This window comes from Pinus tabuliformis, chromosome 2_1, assembly GCF_031772625.1.
Source record: "Pinus tabuliformis cultivar Carrire ecotype Pingquan chromosome 2_1, CPIR1, whole genome shotgun sequence".
Lineage (NCBI taxonomy): Eukaryota > Viridiplantae > Streptophyta > Pinopsida > Pinales > Pinaceae > Pinus > Pinus tabuliformis.
This window is the reverse complement of record NC_142299.1, coordinates 945,363,055-945,380,901: the sequence shown is the minus strand read 5'-3', so window position 1 is coordinate 945,380,901 and position 17,847 is coordinate 945,363,055. Positions and strand designations below refer to the sequence as shown.

Below are 17,847 nucleotides of genomic sequence, written 5' to 3'. Positions count from 1 at the left end.
GTCAACCGTCTGATTTGCTTGATCGTTCTTCGCCGTCCATCAACCAAAGTAGCATACGAGCCTGCAACGAATAAATATTGCGTGGAGTAAAATTCAAGTTTTGTTGACCGCAGTTTTTGATATTAAGGCATTTAATAAAACTGTCATAATAGTAGGTAAAATACTTTATTGCTTGCACGGAAGAATGGGTAAGTCAACGAATCATATATATGTTTTGTTTTGGGGTTATATGATATAACAAGTGAAACGAAAAGTGCTTGCTGCTGTAATTTTTTTCGTATATGTTTTCTTTGTAATATGTCTTTTTAATGTGTGTTGACCATTGTGTGAGTATGATACAAAAAACGCACAACAGTGCATGAAGAAAAGAACAGAGGGGAGCGCATATGTTTGAGTGAGGTATGTAGAATATGCACAGCAGTGCGGGAGTGTAAGCACATCATTTTGTGTGGAGCTGCATATGAAAATTAGTTTTACAGCAGTGTGTAAAAATAGTTTTACAGCAGTAAATGTAAAAGGGGTTTTACAGCAGTAAATGTAAATGGGTTTTTACACACCAGCAGTGTAAATTCTCAGGAGGAGACAGAGTTTTGCTGAATGTTGTTTTTGGTAAATCCCTCTTAGTAAAAGAGGATGAATATGTATCAGGCATTTCATTTTTGAATAGAAATCATTTTCTGGGCATGTAATACTCTGTTCTCAGTCATTTTTTTTTAAAGCTTCCCTGTGCACAAAGGATCCTGAGGAGAGAAGGAAACAGAGCATTGCCTCTGTGTTTTTTTCGTTTTTGGGATTTTACCAGAAAAATCCCCAACAGTGGTATCAGAGCAGGCTTAGGCTCTTTGAAGGTGTTCAAGAAGCTGAAGGGAGGAGTCTTCTGTTGCGGTAGTAAAAGCTTCTCCAGCAAAGTGAAGTCTCAGGCAAAAGATTCAGGTATTCCTCAAAGTTTTCTTTTTGTTACTGCTAAAGCAGTCAGTGTTTTTAAGATACACAGTCAAGAAATTGAAGCATAGTTGAGGATGCAAGGAATGGCTAGTACCAGCACTAGCATGGGTATGTTTAATACCCAGCTCCCACAGTTTAATGGGAAGAACTATGACTACTGGTCAATAACCATGAGAGCTTTATTTGTCTCACAAGATCTATGGGAGCTTGTTGAATCTGGGTTTGAAGAACCAGCAGATGAAAATCAATTTAACAACTTAACTCAGGGAGAGAGAGATCTGTTGAAGAGCAATAGGAAGAAGGATGCAAAATCCATTGTATTGTTGTATCAAGCAGTGGACCAGAGTGTGTTTCCAAGGATAGCAGCAGCTAAGACATCCAATGAAGCATGGAAAACCCTCAAAACAGCCTATCAAGGCATGGAGAAAGTAAAGACAGCAAAACTACAGTTGCTGAGGAGAGATTTTGAAAATCTGAGCATGAAGGAGTCAGACACCATTGACTCATTTTTCACACATGTAATTGGTCTGGTCACACAGATAAGGACTCATGGAGAAACCCTTGAAGAAAGGAGGATTGTGGAGAAACTGTTGAGGGTCCTACCCTCAAAGTTTGATGTGATTGTCACCACCATAGAAGAGACAAAGGATCTCTCAAACTTTTCAGTTGATGAGCTTCATGCATCACTGATAACACATGAGCAGAGGTTGAGTAGAAATGAAAACTCATCTCTAGAGCAAGCCTTTAAGACTCAGATGTCCTTTGGAAGAGTAAGAGGTCAAGGCAGAGGAAACAAGAGAGGAAGAGGCAGAAGCCAGAACAGAGGTGGAAGGAACAGTCCAGCAAATGCTCAAGGAAGAGGCAGCAATCCAAATCAGAACCAAGGCCAAGGCAGCAGCCAACAAAGAGGACAACATCATGCTCAAGGACAAAGGTATGAAAAATCCAATGTCCAATGCTATTATTGTAAAAAATATGGGCATTATGCCAGTGAATGTAGGAAGAAGCAACATGATATGAGTAATAGGCAAAATGAAAATGTCACTAGAGAAAACATCAGCCAAGATAATGTGTTGTTAGCTTGTAACATGGCTGAAAAAAACAGTGAGGACATATGGTTTTTAGACTCAGGTTGCAGCAACCATATGACAGGAAACATAGCCCTCTTTTCTGCCCTAGATAAAAATGTGAAATCAGAAGTCACACTAGGAACTGATAGCAAAATTTCTGTTATGGGAAAAGGAGAGGTAAAAATATTTACAAAGCAAGGTGAAAAGAAAAACATAGCAGATGTCTACTATGTCCCTGGAATGAGATGTAACCTTTTGAGTATTGGACAGCTTGTTCAGAAAGGTTACAATGTTTTCTTTGAGAATGATGTGTGCACCATCATGGATATAGCACCCAGCAAACGATGCATTGCTGAAGTGAAGATGACAAGGAACAGGATGTTCCCTCTTAGAATAAGAGAAGATTTGAAAAACAAAGGAGAAATTGCAGCAGTCACCCAAGAGGCTTTCCAAGGCGTGCCAAAGGATGAAAATTTGTTGTGGCACTTGAGATTTGGACATCTCAATTTTGGAGGTCTAAACTTGTTAAGCAGAAAAGGAATGGTAAGAGGATTACCATTGATAGAGAAACCGGACAGCCTTTGTGAAGGTTGCATTTTGGGGAAACAACATAGAGAAAGTTTTCCATCAGGTAAAAGCATAAGGGCAAAGGCACCCTTAGAGATCATCCACTCAGACTTATGTGAACCAATGCAAAATCCATCATTAGCAGGCAGCCAATATTTCCTAACATTTATTGATGAATTTACAAGAAAAACTTGGGTATATTTTCTTAAAAACAAAAGTGAAGTGTTTGAAAAATTCCGAAATTTCAAAGCACGTGTGGAGAACCAAAGCGGGCTGCATATAAAAGTTTTGAGAACTGACAGAGGAGGTGAGTATATCTCCAAGGAATTCCTACAATTTTGTAGAGAAAATGGAATTCACAAACAGTTTACAGCTAGGCACACCCAACAGCAAAATGGAGTTGTTGAAAGGAAGAATAGGACCATCATGGATATGGCGAGGAGCATGCTGAAGGCAAAGCATTTGCCAAATGATTATTGGGCTGAAGCTGTAAATTGTGCAGTTTATATTTTGAACAGGTGTCCTACAAAAGCAGTGTTGAACAAAGTGCTGGAAGAAGCATGGAGTGGGAGAAAGCAAGGAGTCACCCACATGAGAGTTTTTGGATGTGTGGCCTATGCACACATACCAGATCAGCTAAGGAGGAAGTTGGACAGCAAAGGGGAGAAATGTCTTTTCATTGGATACAGTGAGGAATCCAAAGCTTACAGGTTGTATATCCCATCTACCAAGAAGTTTTTTGTCAGCAGAGATGTTCAATTCATTGAAGAGGAAGCTTGGGATGGAAGCATAGAGAAAACAGTGAATGTTAAAAACTGTTTGTCTCATGATGAAAATGATGAGGAGGTGGCTGAAATGCATCCCCAACCAACAGCACCAACACAAGGACAGCAAGGGACACCATTGAGGATAAATGAAAGTGATTCTTCAAGCACACCACAAGGAGGAAATTCAAGTGCGTCTTCAAGCACTTGCACACCAAATGAAAGAGGTAAGAAATTTAGAAATCTAAGTGACATTTATGATGAAGGAATGAATTCCTTATTTGCCTTGTATTGTCATGTTGATGATCCTATTCATTTCGAAGATGCAATCAAAGATAAGAAATGGATAGAAGCTATGGATGAGGAGATGAATGCCATAGAGAGAAACAAAACTTGGGATTTGGTTGAGCTACCAAAAGGCAAAGAAGTCATTGGAGTTAAATGGGTCTACAAGACCAAGAGCAATGCTGAAGGTAAAATAGAAAGACACAAGGCAAGGCTGGTTGTTAAAGGGTACAAGCAACAATATGGGAGAGATTATGAGGAGACTTTCGCACCGGTTGCAAGAATGGAAACCGTGAGAGCAGTGCTGTCCATAGCAGCTCAAAACAAGTGGAAAGTTTACCAAATGGACGTGAAGTCAACATTCCTAAATGGAGTGTTAATGGAAGAGGTTTACATTGAACAACCTCTAGGCTATGAGAAGAAAGGTGAAGAGCACAAAGTGTACAAATTGAAGAAAGCTCTTTATGGGCTGAAGCAAGCGCCAAGAGCATGGTACAGCAGGATAGATTCCTATCTATTGGATAATGAATTTGACAAGTGTGAAGGAGAACCCACCATCTACATCAAAGAAAAAGATGGTAAAATTTTAATTGTTGTCTTATATGTTGATGATGTTATTTTCACAGGTAATGATGATCAGCTCATTGAGAATTTTAAATCAGTCATGAAAGAGGAATTTGAAATGACTGACATGGCTTTTTTGAGATACTTCTTAGGGATAGAAGTAGATCAAAATGAAAAAGGAATTTTTATCTCACAAGCTAGATATGTAAATCAAGTGTTGGGCAGATTTAACATGCAAGAATGCAAAGCAGCGATCACTCCCACAGTAATGGGATTAAAACTCAGTAGAGCGGACAGCAGCAAGGATTTTGATCCTAGTTTGTACAAGAGCATTGTTGGCAGCCTTATGTATTTAATAGCAACTAGGCCTGACATTATGTTTGTTGTTAGTTTAATTTCCAGATTCATGGAGAGGCCAAAGGAGGCACATTGACAGAGAGCAAAAAGAATTTTAAGGTATGTCAAAGGTACCAAAATGTTTGCAATTTTATATACTACTTCAGAATGTTCAAATTTAGTTGGATACACTGATAGTGATTGGGCTGGAAGTGTAGATGATCGGAAAAGCACTTCCGGTTATGCTTTTCACATGGGTTCAGGAGCCATTTCATGGGCTTCTAAGAAGCAATCCATTGTAGCATTGTCTACAACAGAGGCTGAATATGTGGCAGCTACAGCAGCAGCATGTTAAGCAGTTTGGATGAGAAGAATGTTGAGGAGCTTAGGCCAAGAGCAGGCAAAAGCGACAATGATTTTTTGTGACAATAGCTCAGCTATTTCATTGTCAAAGAATTCAGTGTTTCATAAGAGAACGAAACACATTGATACAAGGTTTCACTACATCAGAGAATTGGTGAACAATGGAGAAATTGTCCTAGAACATTGCAGGACTCAAGAACAAGTAGCAGACATTTTGACAAAGCCATTGGATCAGAAAAGCTTTGAATTTTTGAGAAAGTGTCTGGGTATGACTGAATGCCCAGCAGTTGAAATTAAAGGGGAGTGTTGAAAACGTAATTTCAACCGCATGCGTACAACGCCCAAACCGCCGCAGCGAAACCAGAAACTACCCCTGTCAGATTTCAGACCGCCTTTTGGTGTGGAGTGGTTTCCGTATAATCGACTCCGATACAATGTAATGCAGCCACGTGGTCCTCTACATACGTCAGCAGAACTGACTTTTCGGACGCTAATGTTCAGCATGAAGTGGGCTCCCGAAATCAACGTCAACCGTCCGATTTGCTTGATCGTTCTCTGCCGTCCATCAACCAAAGTAGCATACGAGCCTGCAACGAATAAATATTGCGTGGAGTAAAATTCAAGTTTTGTTGACCGCAGTTTTGATATTAAGGCATTTAATAAAACCGTCATAATAGTAGGTAAAATACTTTATTGCTTGCACGGAAGAATGGGTAAGTCAACGAATCATATATATGTTTTGTTTTGGGGTTATATGATATAACAAGTGAAACGAAAAGTGCTTGCTGCTGTAATTTTTTTTGGCATATGTTTTCTTTGTAATATGTCTTTTTAATGTGTGTTGACCATTGTGTGAGTATGATACAAAAAACGCACAGCAGTGCATGAAGAAAAGAACAGAGGGGAGCACATATGTTTGAGTGAGGTATGTAGAATATGCACAGCAGTGCGGGAGTGTAAGCACATCATTTTGTGTGGAGTTGCATATGAAAATTAGTTTTACAGCAGTGTGTAAAAATAGTTTTACAGCAGTAAATGTAAAAGGGGTTTTACAGCAGTAAATGTATATGGGTTTTTACACACCAGCAGTGTAAATTCTCAGGAGGAGACAGAGTTTTGTTGAATGTTGTTTTTGGTAAATCCCTCTTAGTAAAAGAGGATGAATATGTATCAGGCATTTCATTTTTGAATAGAAATCATTTTCTGGGTGTGTAATACTCTGTTCTCAGTCATTTTTTTTTAAAGCTTCCCTGTGCACAAAGGATCCTGAGGAGAGAAGGAAACAGAGCATTGCCTCTGTGTTTTTTTTGTTTTTGGGATTTTACCAGAAAAATCCCCAACAAGATTCGCGTTCGGGTGGGAAGAGGCGTCCCAAATGAACTTACTTTTGAATGCCTATCTCTTGATGGTAATGGATCAACAACGACAATTTTTGGAACGGTTGGACATTTATTTGCACTAGTAAGGAAGGAAAACAAACGAAATAAATGAAAACATAATTTTCAAATTAGCATACCTTCGTCATCAAACATTCACATAATTCTCATCTTCACCTCTTTGTGGTTTGGCTTTCATGCCATCAATGTCAACAAAGATTTTCAATTAGTTTCATTTAAATTTTTGGAAACATTAGCATTTTGCAAATTCCACATCTTCAATATTTAATTTCCACAATTTTTTACTATTTTTTTAACTAAAGAAATAGCAAAAAAGGCTAATACTTAAAAAAAAAAAAAAATTAATTACAATTTTAGGAAAATAAAGCATGATTAGTGTAAGCCATAATTTAAATATTTCAATCTACAATTTAATTTTATATCTATATGGTAATTTAAAGTAAAATAATAATTTGATTTTGAATATGAAAAAGAATATAATATTTTCACTACTTAATATGCAGATGAGTAAAAATAATTAATTTACTTTTTACTTATGAGAAGAAATGTAATTTCTTGTCTAGTTAATATGGATTTTTGATCCAACCACAAATTTTGCAATTGATATAAATATTATAATTACTCTTAAACATTTTATTAACTACTTTTTAAATAATATTTGATACATTTAAAAAAAATATTTTTTATTAAAATGAAAAAATTACATCACACTAATTATTATTAGTATTAGTGGTAGTAATTTATAAATCATGTATAAATAATACAAAAAGTTCATTGTGAAAAATCAAGCCTTTTTTTACATATCATAAATTATTATAAATAAAGATGATAAATAAGATAATTATTACATATAAAGATGACAAATAGACCTATGAGGTGTAAATTAGTTGGTTTGTGTGGGGTTTGGTTCCCTCTAAGTCTTAGTTTCAAATTTCATGGAGATGGGTTGAGGATGGAAATCACTTTGTGGGATTTAAAATTATCCAGAGGGGCTGCCAAGTTGGCCGATCTTCACAAAATCCTAATGATAAATAAAGGCTGATCATTTTATTCCATCCAATAAGCAAACTAGCTCTAACCTAAACACACCAACATGCACTTAAGTTACAAAACAATTGTTTGGAATATAATTAATTTAGTTCAATACTAGTATAGATCTTAAGTACAGATCTTACATGAGATGAGATGTTCAAATTCCTTCATGTGCAAAATACAATGTGCTATTTTTCATTATTTAAATTGTATTTTTGAATTCTAAATAGAATATATAAAGGACCAAATAAAAATTTTAACCATAACAACTTAATTTTTTTTCTTCTATATATAGATATATATGAATTTGATATTGGCATAAATTAGTTAACATAGATCTTCAAATAGTCTATTTAAATCTCTTGTTGAAATATTTTTTAAAATTATAAGACTTAAACATCTCATTCACACATATTTTTTACTTCTAATTACTTTAGAGCATATTGATTTTTTTTTTAATTAGAGCCACATTATTTTTCTATTTAGAACCTAACTTTTTATTTTTTATTTTATTTTAAAGGAGCACGGAGAGATGGGAAAACTTACACATCCAGTCATACTAGACTATAGAATGAGCCTCTCACCTCAACCAACATAGATTCGTCTAAGTATGGATCTAACATGAGCCGAGGGGAATAAAATTTCTAATGTGCAAACTTTTTTAGAGTGTAAAATACAATGCGTTATTTTTCATTGTTTAAATTGTATTTTTGAATGCTAAATAAAGTATATATAGGACAAAATAAATATTTTAACTATAAAAATTAAGTATATATAGGACCAAATAAATGTTTTAACCATGAATTTTTTTTATTTATTTTTTATGATATATACATAATAAGACAATCCATGATTCATTGGTGACATATGAAAAAATTCAATTGTGGCTTCCCATATAGAGTAAATAACACCGATCAACTCTATGAAAGAGTTTACAACTCATTAGGAAAATTTTCTTACATTAAACACTCGTGTTAAAACGAAAAGAGAGCTTCTACTCATAAGAATGATAAAATCCTTATGAAATAGCCATGTGATTTAGTCCAACTCTTCTTTTGAAATCCAAGTGGTTTCCTCTAAAAATTTTCCTTCCCAATGAATCAAATATACTTTGTTTTTTTGAATCCTAGTTCAACCTAGGATTCTCTATTCGAATCCATCGAGGTTAAAATATTCTTGGTGTGTATAACTTGAGGGAAGGTTTGCACCTTGAGGTAATCTTCTTTTTGGTGAGTATAAATTGAGGAAAGATTTTCACCTTGAGGTATTTGATCCCTCTCGGTGCATGATAGATATGGTGTTAGATGGATCAAAGCTAGTTCAGTTGACGACAATAATGTCACATTTTTAGATTATCATTATTATGTATATGTTTGAGATGAAATTCAAAATTCACATTAGGTTATCTTTGCTTGGCATGACCATGTCGTTCTCTTTTTTAATTTAATTTGTGTTGCTTGCCTTGAATGGTTTGTATGTCTATACTTATGTGCATTGAGTGCTTTGTGTGTTTATGTATTTGGATTTGAATGGTATGTTTGTGAACGTTACAGTTGTTGTGTTATATTTTTCTATGTGTATGTGATTTTTTATTATTAAATGGAAACAATCTTGTCAATAGTTTTCATGAGGATTGATAGTGCACATCTATTTCATTTAATTTTAGGTATCACAACTTTTGACAACTAATAAAATTCTAAATAGTGTTCCTCAAAGTATTACAAAATATATCTTGGAGAGTAGTTTTAATAGTTTAGTGCATCAAGATTACTCTTGAAATAATTTGTTTCTTCACTAATGTTTGAAATAATTTATTTCCTTCAAGAGTATTTTGATGATTTTTATTTTTATCTGGACTTTATTTTGCAAATTCAAGAAATAATGTATTTATGAATTTTTTAAATAAATGGTAAGATTTATAAAATATTTACATTATTTGTTTCTCCGAAAAATTAACACATCCCGTTCAAGAATATTTTGATTTGTTTTCATGTCTATAAATATATATTTTCCTCTTATAAATATTTATAATACATTGTTGTATGCAATTATTTATTAGTAATTTTGAATATATGTAATTCTGAATGTATTTTAAATATATATAAGTATTTATTAGTAATTATTTGGTGATGAATATGGGAGACAATATTGCCAAGGCTTAATTTTCACTTTTCACGAGGATTGATTTTGCACATATTTTTCATTTTATTTCTAGGCATCACAACTTTTGACAACTAATTATTTCTTAATAGTGCTCCTTTATATATTATTATAATATATCTTAGAAAATATTTTTTTTAATAATATACAACCTCAATACTAACAACATCTAATGCAAGCAATCAAATAGAATTAGAAACATCTACACTAAAATCAATGCATCTAGTGCAAGCCATCAAATAGGATTAGAAATCCACATCTACACTGAAATCCATGCATCTAGTGTAAGCATTCAAATAGGATTAGAAATTCACATCTACACTGAAATCAAAGCATCTAGTGCAAAGAAATCAAATATAATGAGAAATCAACATCTACACTGAAATCAATTCATCTAGTGCAAACAATCATATAGGATTCGAAATCATCATGTGCATTGAAATGAATGCATCTAGTGCAAGAAATCTTCTTCCCTCTCTCCCCCCTCCATCTAATTTTGAAAAATATTTTTAATAATTTACATTCTCAATATGAACACCATCTAATCCATCTAATGCAAGAAATTAAATAGTATTAGAAAAAATATATTTAGTGAAATCAATGCTTATAATGCAAGAAATCAAATAAGATTAGAAACCAATATCTACACTTAAATCAATGCATTTAGTGCAAACAATCAAATATAATTAGAAATCAACATCTATACTAAAATCAATGCACCTAATAAAAGCAATCAAATATGATTATAAATTACCATCTATGTTGAAATAAATGCAACTAGAGTAAGCAATCAAATAGGATAAGAAATCAACATCTAAACTGAAATATATGCTCTAGTGCAAGTAATCAAATATAATTACAAATCAACATCTACATTGAAATCAATGCATCTAGTTCAAGCAATCAAATAGGATTAGAATTCATCATCTACACTGAAATAAATGCATATAGTGAAAGAAATATTCTTCCCTCTTTTACCCCTCCATTTATATCTATATCCTACTCTATCTCTCCTTCGTCTCTCTATCTCACATGATCCCCAGACACGCACACAAACTCTATCCATATCTATCTATCTCTCCCTCTCCCTCTCTATCTCTCTCTTCACCTCCCATCTATACCTCTATATCCCTCTGTCTCTCCTTTATCTCTCCCTATCACCCCAAAAACATACACACTCTTTCTACATATCTATATATATCTCCCTCCCTCTTCCTCTCCTTCTCTCTTCCCCTTCACACTCTCTCTCCCCTTTCTATCTCTCTTCCATCCTACTCTCCTCTTTCCCTCTCTCTCCATCTCCCTTATCACTCCCTCTCTCTCTCCCTCCAACGTTTTCTCTATATGTATTTATTCCTACCTCCCTTTCTCTTTCCCTCCAACTCCATCTCTCTCTCCCTCGCTCTCTCCTTGTCTCTCTCATGTTCTCTCTCTCTTCCTTCCTCCCTCTCCCTTTCTCTCTAGCCTCCCTTTGTCTATCCCCCCTCTGTCTCTCTTCACCGTCCAACTCTATCACTATCTCCCTCCTTATATCCTTCTCTCTGCGTCTCTTCCCCATTTCATCCATCTCCCTTTCTTTGTCTCTCTATCTCACCCCAAAACATACAACTCTATCTCCATCTCACCCTTGTCACTCCCTCTCTCTATCTCTCTCCACTTTTTTCTCTCTATGTATTCTTTCTTCACTCGCTCTCCCACCCTCCAACTCCATCTCTTTATCCCTTCATCTTTGTCCTTACCTCTCTCCCCCTCACTCTAGAGCTTCCCCTCTCTACTTTTCTCTCCTACCTCCCTCTCTCTGCTCCCATCTCTCTCTCACTCTCTCGCTACCCTCCAACCTTGTTCCTCTCCCCCCCTACATCTTTGTGTCTCCCTTTCTCTCTCTTACCATTATCTCTCTCTCTCTCTCTCTCTCTCTCTCTCTCTCTTTTCATTCCTCCACTACCCTCTCCATTTTATCTCCATCTCTCCCTTGTCACTCCCTCTGTCTCTCCACCTCCATCACTTTGTGTCTTTTTTCTTCCCTCGATAAATATCTAGAGTTAATGTATATCATGATATATTAATATATACTAGTACAATCACATTAAAAATATAAATGTGGTTGATATAGCCAAAGGCTTCATAAATATAACCAAAAAAACTATTGCACTACAAATAATGCCTTACTAATGTACACATTTATTTGATTAACCATGTATAAAAAGGTTATGGATCAAATTTAACTTACTAAAGAAAAAGAATTGTAAATGAATGTTATAAATAATAATGAGGAACTTATCATGGAGGAATTTATTAGAATTGGAATAATCTCTAATTCCTAGGAAATTGGTGGGTGGGAAGTGACACGAATCTAATTTTTTAAATTTATTAAAAGTAATGGATCATTTTGCTAAATAAAATTTGATTATATATAAATGAATGTTATAAATAATAATGAGGGATTTATCATAGAGGAACTTATTAGAATTGGAATAATCTCAAATCCCTAGGAAATTGGTGAGCATATTCTCTTGAGAATCAATCCAGGCCCTCAATTAAAAAATTAAAAGAAGTCAAGAGATCCCATCGACCTTAGTTTGAAATAAGAAGCCTTATGCAATTGTAATATAACAAATTGAATAATTTAATATTGCATTAATCCAAAATTATTAAATTTAATGATATTAATATTAGATTTAATGATGTTTTTTACATAGCATGATAACAAAATTTATAATAGAATTACATCAAATTAATATTTTCAAATATTAGAACTTGGATGTGGAAATATTTATGTCTTTAAAGATTTCAATATATTCATAGCATATGATTTTTCTCTTTAAAGATTCATTCTACAATATTTAATTAAAAAAATATTAAAATATGTTGGAGCATGATTTTCCTTCTTTTTTTTTGTTGAATCAACCATTTTCCTTTGGTTTAAGATATGCTATTGACTTTAGTAAATAGTAAAGATGTTTAAAATTTTACCTAATTTGGAACTTTAATGTGGTAAATTATTTTGGTAAAGGTAAATTTATGATCCATTCATATTCACATATAAAGAGATTAGATAATTTATTCTCCATTCAAATTATATATAATACCACATATTTATATTTTGATAATTTATCTTAGCCCATTAATAAGATTGAAAAATTATATATAATCTAAAGACTCAAGTTATATATAATTTGAAATTCAAGCTAATGTTTTGGTCCACATTAGTAAAAAAAAAAATTAAGACATGACATATTTACACATCACGGTCATACATAGTTGTAGAATGCGCCTCTAAGTCATACCTCTAGCGCAATAACACCATTCAATTCTATGAAAAAGTTTACTACCCATTAAAAAAATTGTCCTACATTAAACTCTCATGCTAAACTCTCATCTTAAAAGGAAAATAAAGCTTTTACTCAAAAGATTCATAAAAATCTTTATGAAATAGTGATGTGATTTAGTCCAACTCTTTTTTTGAAGTCCATGTGATTTACTCTCAACCTTATCCATGTGGTTTACTCTCAACCTTTTCCTTCCCAAGGAAGGAATCAAATATACTTTGCTCATTTGAATCCTAATTCTACCTAGGATTCTCTATTCGAAGTTCTTTGTGATCTCATTCCTCTCTAGTTTGGGATTTGATTCGGCAATTTGCTCATCTTACTCCATAACACCCTCATGGAACTCATATAAATCTTCGACGTTGAAAGTAAGTATGGTATTTGAGGCATTAAATAGTTCAAAATTATATACATTATCACAAAAATGCTTAAAACTCTTACATAACTTTATCTTCCTCTTTTTGGCTTCTTATATATGACCTTGAAAAATATTATAACATTTAGATGTAATATACAAGGCGTCCTTCAAATTTATACACTCTTCTTATCATCATATTTTTGTAGTATTCTTAAATGTTATAATATGATTGTTATACACTCTTCTTATCATCATATTTTTATAGTATTCCTAAATGCTATACTATAATTGTTATTGCATTTGCTTGTACATTCCTTTCGTATTTCCTTTGTTTTGACGAGCTGGTTAGTTGACAGCCACGAGCGTCGGCGTCATCGCTGAACGCAGTCATGACAATACCCTAGGCGTGGAAAGAGGTCGAGCAGCGGACTCATTATTACTTGGAGTCGACGACTGCAGCGAATGGTCGACACCTCGTCGCAGAATCTGCCACCTGCGACTTGCAAAGAGCCACGACCGCGGAACCACTAAGCTCACCCCGTTGTCCTCATCGTGTCGCCGAGTCCGAGGTCCTACGTGAGCAGTATCAGTTCGATATAATTCATCAATGTGTCTCACAACGAATTAGGGGAAGGACTAGTGAGTCAAACTATGGTGAAATTATTGTAAACGTCGCTCATTTAATGCCTTGGCCTGGTATATTAATAGAATTATATTTTTGAGTATATTAATATAACTATATATTTGATTTCGGCTGGGTTCAATTTTATGACTGAGTATGGATCTTGATATAGAAATATATTAAATATCTTCAAGGGTTCTAAGGGTAATAATTCAAAGGCATCCATGGTATTCACGTGTTTGTATATAGCGTTGGGAGAATTTTAATATAAAGTATATACAATTTCATTACCTGTCCAATTATGACAAAATTGCATTGTACTAGATTCTTCGAAAGATAGCTCCAGTAGGCGAGGTAAGAATGTCAACCTTATCTATATGACAATATAGTAAATTCGCCACGTCATGGAAACGTTTGAAAGGCGGCGTACAGTCACTCGCTTTCGTTGGAGTAACGTAAGTGGGCAAAATAATTTTCGGTTGTTGCAAATAGGAATGATGCGGACATCTTCGGCCATCAATATTTGCACTTCCACAGCGCTTACCTATTTGGTGTTTTCTGAAATGATGTTGCCACTCATTGCCTAAGTGCACGGATACACATAACCATGTAATCTGACACAGCGTTTGCGTCTTCGGAAAAGCATCTGTAAATTGTCGTTTTTAAAATGAAATTCTCATCATACTTTGTCCTCTCTGTACTGTCACAATCTGCTGGGGATGACCGTTCATCAGCATTTTTGGAAAAGTATTGACAGAGTATCGTTACGTGGAAAAGCAAAATGATTAGAATTTGAGATATATTTTTTGGAATGAATTTTTCAAGATCAGTGTCTTACTGATTTTTTAACACATTTCAATTAACAAAAATCATGATTTAACCATGGGTATTAGGTCGGTGTGCCGACCACATCATATTGAGTTTTATACGTGTTATTATATTGAATAATCGGAGATTATCATCGTTGTCCATATGCGATTTTGGTTAAGTATCATAACTATTTTACACACTTAACTAAAAGAAGCGAAGAAAGAGTGCAACTTTGGGTAAATTCCATTTTACGAAAACATGTGGAATGAAAAAACATTGGTGCCACATCCCTATGAATTCACAATGTTCCATGAACCGCGTAGTTACCCGTGGGATTACGACATCCACTCTCTCCTCTCCTTTATTCCTTTTTCTTTCACATCCAACCAATTCTATTAAAACATCACAATGTTCCATGAACCGTGTAGGTTCCCGTGGGATTACGCCATCCACTCTCTCGTCCCCTTTCTTCCTTTTTCTTCAACATCCAACGAATTATATTAATGTTTTAATGATTGTCCACATGCTCACTTTTTCTAAATTCATGAAATACATTACTTTCATCAGCATTCTTTTTTCCTATATTCATAAAACCATTGCCTTCCTTAGACTCACTCCACATCAACCATAATCAAGTAGATTAATAATGTGAACTATTTACATGGATTATTCCCCTGAAAGCAGTCATGATGCATATCCTAACCATTCTCGTTAGAAGTACTTGTCAATTGAAATCTAGACTAGCCAATGGTGTTAAAATCGATAGCAAAACGTCGCCTCGTGGACTCTCTGGCGCATACTAACCATTCTCGCACTAGGTACTTGCGACTTGGACAGTCTGCTAAACAAGAGCATCCTAACCATTCTCATTAAAGTACTTGTCACTAGAACTGAACCGAGGTGTAAAGTTCGCAACTTCAAGAAATAAGAGGGAAAAGTGAGCGGATAGGCCTGCATATTACTGTAATGGATACTGAAAATCAATGTGCTTCGCACGCAGTGATTGTTCCATATCCTGGGCAAGGTCATGTTAACGCTCTCATGAATTTGGCGCAGCTGCTGGCTATGCGAGGATTTTTTATCACTTTCGTCAACACTGAAGGAACCCATAAACGCGTGGTCAAAGTTTCTGGCAGAAGCAACCATTCTGTTGCTTCGGGCGACGATCTTCATCTCCGAAGCGGGAAAATTCGATTTCTGTCTCTTTCTGATAGCTTATTGTTCGACGATGGCCGCCCCTCCAACCTCGGCGTGTATATGTCAGCACTGCAAAAATTGGGCCCTGCATTGGAGCACCTCCTTTGTAGCAGCAGCAACCCTACTGGTGATCAGGAAAAATATTCCTTTCCACCAATCACATGCATCGTGGCAGATGCTTTTATGTCTTGCACGGATGAGGTTGCCACAAACATGAAAGTGCCCAGGGTTGTCTTCTGGCCATTTTGTGCTGCTGCCTCCATTGCCCAGCGCTACACTACCCTCCTTATGTCTGAGGGATATATTCCGATCAGAGGTAAGCGCGTCTCCACTGCCGTGCTGATTTTCGTTTTTCCTGCCTTTCAACAGGTTTTTTTTTGTTTTTTGTTTTTTTGTTTTTTTTTGTCTTTGTTTGTTTGTTTTTTTTTTTTTTTTTTCCGGTTTCTTGAACTGCAATAACTAACTACTCGCTCGGGTGGGCCTCTGGAAGTGCAGTAGGCAAAGCGTACAATACAGAGAAACTGATCACTTGTCTGCCGGGTAATATCCCACCTTTGAGGCCAGCCGATTTGAGTTCCGTCTTTCGCGCTGAGGATACGTCGGACAGTCGTTTCAATGCCTTTCTCTATGAAACGCAGATGCAGAATAAAGGGGACTACGTACTGGTGAACACGTTTGAGGAGCTTGAAGGGAGGGAGGCAGTGGCAGCCCTCTCTTTGGATGGATGTCCTGCCTTGGCCATAGGACCTGTATTCCTTCCCAATTTCTTACAAGGAAGGGATTCCACCATCAGTCTGTGGGAGGAGGAGGAGGAGAGCTGCCTGGCATGGCTGAATATGCAAGAGCCAGCATCTGTTATATACATTTCCTTTGGCAGCCTAGCTGTCAAATCTCAGGAGCAATTGCGGGAGCTGGCCCTAGGGTTAGAGGATAGTGGGCATCCTTTCCTGTGGGTTCTCCGCTCGGATATCGCAGAAGGTAACCCTGTAGTTTTACCAGATGGCTTTGTAGAAAGAACCAAGGATCGGGCACTACTTGTAGCGTGGGCGTCTCAGGTTAAAGTCCTTGCCCACACATCGGTTGGATTATTCCTCACTCACGCCGGATGGAACTCGATTTCGGAGGCCATTGGCATGGGAGTTCCCGTGGTGGGTTTTCCTTATTTTGCCGATCAGTTTCTGAACTGCAAGTTTGCGAAGGAAGTGTGGGAGGTCGGCCTGAAGTTTGAAGGCGTGGACGTGGATGACCAGAAGGTGGTGCCGAAAGAAGAGGTAGAGGAATTGGTGAAGAGAATGATGAAAAGTAGCCAAGGAAAGCAGTTGAGAGAGAATGTTTTGAGACTTAAGCAGTGTGCAACGAGGGCAGTCCTCCCTGGGGGCTCATCTTTTAATAACTTAAACACCTTTGTTAAAGACATGGCCAGTAAAGCAGCAGCTCAATCCCAGGACGAAACCAAGTGACTAATAATGTGGAGAATGAATTTAGATTACAGAGGTTGTTGCGTTAGAGGCTACAGTGCAGCGCATGACTTACCGCTTTAGAGTTTATGTAACTCCTGATAAATTGTGATGGTGTCATCCATATCATCCAAAAAAACTCGATGGAGTAAGCGAACCATCCAAATAATACTGATTTTCATACTGATTTCGCTGCGTAGAGAATAGCATTATAGCACTTAAATTACTTAGTGCACACTATCCATGTTGTTTTGTTATTTGTGGTCACATAAAATTGGAAAAAAGATTGTCTGTTTAATGTAATAAATGTACGGTGAGGAAATTTTTTTTTATAACGATGTACGGTGACAATTTTCGATAAAATCATTAAGTTGTGCTATTTAACATTATGTTTTAAAAATTAATGTTCTATATATATATATGAATGAATGAGAGAAAGAGAGGGTCTACACACAAATAGGGCTCCCAAAGTTAACCAAATTGGAGGGATGTTTGAGAAGAGGTGAATTTACAATTCACTTTTACGATTTCGAGTAAAGAGATCAATTTACGATGTGTTTTTGTCTTCTTCTTTTTAATTTTTATTATGGA

General features: G+C 35.7%; 1 protein-coding gene across 1 annotated transcript; it reads left to right on the top strand.

Annotated features, from left to right (window-relative positions):
- The first annotated feature begins 15,214 nt into the window (after positions 1-15,214).
- Positions 15,215-17,443, top strand: LOC149203763 (UDP-glycosyltransferase 85A8-like). The gene is made up of 2 exons (XM_089400241.1): positions 15,215-16,115; positions 16,295-17,443. Exons 1-2 carry the CDS (start codon positions 15,569-15,571, stop codon positions 17,257-17,259), a joined length of 1,512 nt encoding a protein of 503 aa, XP_089256367.1. The 5' UTR covers positions 15,215-15,568; the 3' UTR covers positions 17,260-17,443.
- The last annotated feature ends 404 nt before the right edge of the window (positions 17,444-17,847 follow it).

Excerpts from the sequence above, each read along its gene's own strand:
- LOC149203763 (XM_089400241.1), top strand. The coding sequence starts at position 15,569 with ATGGATACTGAAAATCAATGTGCTTCGCACGCAGTGATTGTTCCATAT. Across the intron at positions 16,116-16,294 it reads GGGATATATTCCGATCAGAG|TAGGCAAAGCGTACAATACA; the intron begins GTAAGCGCGTCT and ends CTGGAAGTGCAG.